The sequence below is a fragment of the Protopterus annectens genome, chromosome 3.part0, assembly GCF_019279795.1.
Source record: "Protopterus annectens isolate FY-2018-M chromosome 3.part0, PAN1.0, whole genome shotgun sequence".
NCBI lineage: Eukaryota > Metazoa > Chordata > Ceratodontiformes > Protopteridae > Protopterus > Protopterus annectens.
The window spans coordinates 1,545,786,682-1,545,792,681 of record NC_056731.1 but is presented as its reverse complement, the minus strand read 5'-3'; the positions used below and the strand labels follow the sequence as shown (position 1 = coordinate 1,545,792,681).

Sequence of the window (6,000 nt, the reverse complement as noted above, 5' to 3'; positions counted from 1 at the left end):
ATCTGTTTTGGGTAGGTTTGTGAAGGCAGGACATGAGGGTAAATAAATTATTTTGAAGAGCTTGGAGAGCACTGCTTATGGTATTTGCTGCTATGTCAAGGCCTTGGATAGCAAAGTGTGGTGCTCAGTTGAACTAAAAAGTGTGATTTACCTATTGATGAAGCTGGTACTTGTTTTCAACCTAAAAGTTATTATAGTATTCCAGTGATGGTTTGAGAGATTTTGAATTGTAAAAAGTGAGATGCAGTGGCCACTGAGTGAGGAGGGTGGCAGTGTATGTAAATTTGTATGGAATATTTGTTATAAGTTGGTCTAAAATGCTATGCTTGTTCTTAAAATGAGACCTTGTTGCCTCTGATTTAATTTGAGTTAGGCCTATGTCTGCTAGCTTCCCAGAGATGTCTTGGTTGTTATAGTGGAGAAGAAGATTTATGGTGATATCCCCCATAATGAGATTTTTTTTCTTTGGTGAAGCAATGAAGGTTCTGATGGACCAGATTAAGTGTTGTACTTTGGACTTGTAATGCAGGAGGGAGATAAGCAGCTGCTATAACAAAGCCTGTGCTTTTGTCCCATGGAATTATTATAACTATACCATTTTGGTTATTTTCAGAGGAAAGGGAAATGTGTACATGTTTATAATGGTTAAGTAAAGGTTTGTACAGGCCTATTATCAGGAAAGTAGGATAACCTGGAATGTGAACATTTTGGCTGGGATGGTATCTTTTATCTAAGTATAACTACTTAAGGCACAACAGCTAGAATCTGATGTCACTTCCTAATAAACAGAAAGATGCCCCTTGTGCCATATCTTTGTTGGGGTGAAAAGGAGTGATACTTCTACAATAAATGCAACCATGGTTTATTTTATTCTTTCTCACTTATTAATCCCAGTATAACATTAACATTATATCTTGAGACTTTAAAAGCAAAGTATGTTAGAACTGACATACAGTTAGCTTCAGTAGTCATACAAAGGCATAGTGATTGTTTTTTTTTTCTGCACTATGGATTGTTTTTATATATGTGAAAGAAGTAACAATGTTCTGTATGTAATTAATAAATAAACAGATTACCCTTACCTTTCATGTCACCATAATGTTTTATTAAATGTTTTAGCTCTTCCTGGATTCTGGATTCCATTGATGTTTTACCCATCCCAAAATTCTTAAGCACAGTCAGGCTAAATCTCTTCTGGTCCTTCCATTGCTGGTTGTATGGGCTCAAGCCAATGCCTATGAAAAAAAAACAAAACAAAGAAACAATAATTTAAATGTCTTTTTTCAGCAGCTGTCCTTGCCTTTCATTAGAGTAGTAGAGGACATTTGTGTATCCCGGACTAGAAAAAAACAATGGCCACTAAACTATGCTGTTTGGCAAGGGTTTCGATAGTCAGGCACTACTAGTGATAAATCAAACACTGCCTTAACATATTCATATTTGAAATAAACAGTCATACTTATTTTTGCAGTTTCAAGCTGCCACATTAGACTATCAGCAGTAGGAATTTGAACAGCAGATCTGCAGCTGAAGCAAAACTGGAGGCAGTTGAATAAGTAGCCAAAGACTAACAATTTTCCGTAGGCTAATCCATGGTTGAAATCAGATGGTTATCTCAAGGTTATCAACACAAAATTACCTAAGTGGGATATGTTAGTGTATGCTTATGGCTAGTGTGATTGCAAGGCTACATGCATAGTGAATAGGAGCTAAGCATTACACCCACTGCATGCCACAACTCCTGAGGGCAGTAGTTTTATGGGGCATAATGAGGAATTCTCCACGTCATTAACTTCATAGCCATGAAGGCTCAGGAATACCTCGGGTTTAACTACCCACTTGCAACTTACAGAGGTAATTCCTCTCTCCTTGAGAGAGAGAGGGGGGTCCATTGTAGGAAATTACTTGCCAGCTTGAATCTGATAAAGAACAATATATTTAATTAGAGTCTGAGGTCTGTGGCCGTGACTCAGACTGATGGAAAGGCACAAAAGCAGATACAAAACCAGCAATATATGGTTTATCACATAAGAAATACAAGTCACATCATTTGTTGCACTAGAATGATTGGAAGCTAAGAGAAGTGATGTGCTAGGTATAAGCCCATGTATAATGGCTGGATGTTTTTTCAAAGGGGGACTTAAATCTTCCATTTTCTGCTTTCAAACTAGATAGTTCAGAAGAAAATCAGTGGATTCATTTTTCATGCCTTTTATCCATAGGCGTCATTAATTGTAACCGTGACTACCATATGTAACAACATCTATTTCGGCATATTTTTATTTTTCTATTACAGAACCTATATGCACTTTTGTCATATTTGACTAAAAGCACTTTCAGGTAAGTGACCATTCCACTAAATGGGAGTACTTTTAGTTTTACCTGGTTTAAATGTTCTGGTCATCATCAGAATCATACAACCTGATGTCTGCATTTCTTAGTTCCTGTTCAGTGCAAATTAGCTATCACTTTTTTATAAATTTTGGGAGTGTTCAAAAATTAAACCATTTGGGACATGTCTATCTCTGAGAAAGTTATTCATCCTACACACTGCCTGGAACTGATTTATCTGTGCACTTTATGTACCCGTTGTCATTGTTAGCTTGGAAAAGAATAACATGGTGGAAGAAAGAGTAGCCCAAACAGAAAAAAGGGATTCTTAGCTAATTTCAAATGGTTTTTAGGATAGTTTACCATACAGAACACAGCCTGAATAGAAAAAGAAATGGAAGTTTCAAGTCAATATAAACCCCGAGAACACTGCTGCTTACTCAGAACTGTTCATAGAAACCCATAAAGCCATGTTAACAGATGCATAGAGGCAGCTGTACCCAAAAGGAAGTTGTACAGAACTAACTCAAAAAAATAAGCCACCCTGGTAGAATCACAGAATTAATAGGCTGTATAACAGAAGGAAGAAAATCATGACAAAAATTAGGACGTACAGCACCCAGTAGGATAGAAGCACTCTCATCAAACTAAGCAAACAACTCTGAGGACAAATAAAGTCTATCAAAGCCAAATATATGCTAAATTTGGCATCCCAGGCCAAGGGCAACTTACAAGGCATTCTTTAGCTATATCCACAACCTCAAAGGCAATACACAATTGGGTGCAGAGCTCATTGTAAATGGAGCCATTGATACTGAGCCAGAAGATATAGCAAAACAACTGGCCAAAAATTTATCTGCAGTTTTACCCATTTCTCCCCATCAATCTTCCCCAGGAAATACTATCAAATATAACTCCCCCTGCTATCACTAGGGAAGAGATCCTTAATGCTGTCTCTAAGACCAAGAACATTGCATCAATGCACCCAGACAATATCCCAGGATGCCTTCCAAATAGCATGGAACATGGTTTATCAGGCACTCTGGTATTATTATTAAACTGTAGCCTCCGAACAGGCTTCATGCCTCATGAAAGGAGGACAACAACATCCCTCTGCACAAAGGTGGGCCATCCACAGACCCTGGAAACTACAGATTCATAAGTCTCACTAGTCTTATATGCAAAGCCATGGAAAGAATTATCATGAAAATGATCAATAATGACATAGTAAACATTCAGACACTATATGCAACTCAATTTGGTTTCATCAAGGGCAGGTCATGCCTACTCTATCTGGTGGATGTCTTTGAGAAGGTCACCAAAGCAATAGATGAGGGAAAATGGTTCAAACTACCTACCTTGACCTGACAAGGCATTTCACACAATCCCCCACTCAGGCATTGCTGACAAACGTAAGAGGTTAGGTACAAGCCCTTATGTAACCCAGTGGATAGCCAGTTGGCTCACTGACAGGACTCAGGAAGCTAGAACTGGAGAGTCCACCTTGACAAATAGGCCAGTCACAAGCAGAGTCCCTCGGGGATCAGTCCTGGGACAGCTCTTTCTTGGCATTTACTTCTCTGAAGTCAAGGCCAATATCATTGATATCTGGCTGACTCAATTTGCAGATGATTACAAGTTAGAAGCTGTCATTGAATTGCCCTCCGACACAAATGTTCTCCAGCAAGGGCTGACACAGACAAACAACTGGTGCCAGAGCCATGGACTAAAGCTAAATGCCAAGAAATGCACAATAGTGTCCCTTAATAAAGTCATCTACCCCTGGTAACTATTATATTGTCAACACACCCCTAAGAGTTGAACCAGTAGTCAGAGACTTGGGGAGACACATAAACCATAATCTAGCCTTGAACCATCACATGTCTACAGTAATGAGGAAATCATTCTATGTTGTGCAACTTATAAACAAAGGTATGGCATCTAGGTCCAAGGAAGTCATTGTTCCATTGTATTCGGCATTCATCAGACCTATCATTGGGTACAATGCTCCCTTTGGTATGTACCTAACCAGGCATATCCAACAACTGAAATGCCCACAGAGGTTTCTCACTAAAACAATACAGGACATAAGTAACACAACTTATACAGACCGCATCGAGGCTCTTTCCCTGTATTCTGTCTCCTACATACTGTTGAGGAAAGATCTATGTCTGGCATACAAGGCATTGTCAGAACCCACTCTGTTGAAGTTCCTGCATGTCCACAAAACAAATAGCACCAGAATTACCCATTCTAAAGACTTAAACCTTGCCTCTAATATAAATAGGACCTGCTAGAGAGACAGGCATGTATCCCAGAGACTACCTCTTCTCTGGAACAGGCTCCCCATCCATTTGAAACAAAGTTCCTCCCTAACCCAATTCAAGTGTAACTTGGACAATTGGATGGGGGGAAAGAAATTCAGCCCTGGTTTGGCACCTATGTCTCTAAAGGACAAAGGCAGCCTGTAAATGGTTCATCTCCTAGGCCCCTGCTTGTAAATGTTTCATCTCCCAAGCCTCTGCTTATATTTATCAAGGGTACAAGAACTTGTCAGAGATTTGGGATGTGTGGCTCGGATTAAAAAGTTCTTTGTTGTCTTTAGCCTAGTAAACACCTATGAACCTATGAAGCTGCACATTTTCTGTCTGACTAATTGTAATTTGTTTTTCTGTACAGCTTTCTGATGAATAATATTATGACAAAGATTAGGTAGTATTACTTTTAACACAAATAGCAGTACACAGCAGAGTTTGAGGCTGTATTACTTCTAGGCACATAGACCTATAATAATTCTAACAAGTTTCCTATCACCAAAGCAAAGTCATTTAACAAGATTCAGTATAAAATAGCTATGCTTGATGGCATGCAGAAGAAAATACTTCATGTCTACTGCAAGATGTCTGCTGATTTATTTAAGATCTCACTGTATTTGCCTAATCACACAGATTAAATGTAAGTCAAATAAAATGAAATTAAATAGAACATGCCCATACTGTTTTTCCTTCAGTATAGTTTATAAAGAAAGAATTAGTTTATCAGATCTCATTCAGGAAAGTAGACAATTGATCAGCAGTTAAAACTTCAAATATTAAAAGTATCTGCACCATACCCACTGTAATCAACATATACATATTCATATACCCCTGCATCCTTTGTGGCTAGCACTCATATATATATATATATATATATATATATATATATATATATATATATATATATATACATCATCTCATGGACACTATCACACATACTAATGCACTGCAAAGCTTTATTAATTCTGACTAGTCTTCTCTTCCTAAAGGAAAATCAGTTAACAAGATTACACATAATTGCCTGTGTATAACCACTCACAAAAGGGAATACTTCACATTTGCTGCAAAATTTTAAATATTTTTATATTTGCCTAATTGTATATGCTGTTCATCCTTTAATGCAATCTATAAAGGAAAACTAACTGGAGTACCAAATCTCATTCAGTGAAGAACAGAAATGTACAGCTGTTAAATCTTCAAAACAATAATAAATAAATACATACATACATACATACAGGCATATGTACATTAATTAATTAATTAATTAATTAATTAATTAATTAATTAATTAATTAATGTATGTATATATATATATATATATATATATATATATATATATGTATTTATTATTGAT

At 37.1% G+C, this 6,000-nt stretch overlaps 1 protein-coding gene across 1 annotated transcript in view; it reads right to left on the bottom strand.

Annotated features, from left to right (window-relative positions):
• Window positions 1–867: 867 nt before the first annotated feature.
• The window catches only part of LOC122797107 (cytochrome P450 2C20-like), a 1,202,426-nt gene continuing 1,197,293 nt past the window's right edge, over window positions 868–6,000 (bottom strand). Inside the window, exons 3-4 of the mRNA XM_044065904.1 lie at window positions 1,083–1,235; window positions 868–920 (exon numbers count right to left, since the gene is read on the bottom strand). Of these exons, the coding sequence (XP_043921839.1) occupies window positions 868–920; window positions 1,083–1,235 (206 nt within the window). The remainder of the gene's footprint in view (window positions 921–1,082; window positions 1,236–6,000) is intronic.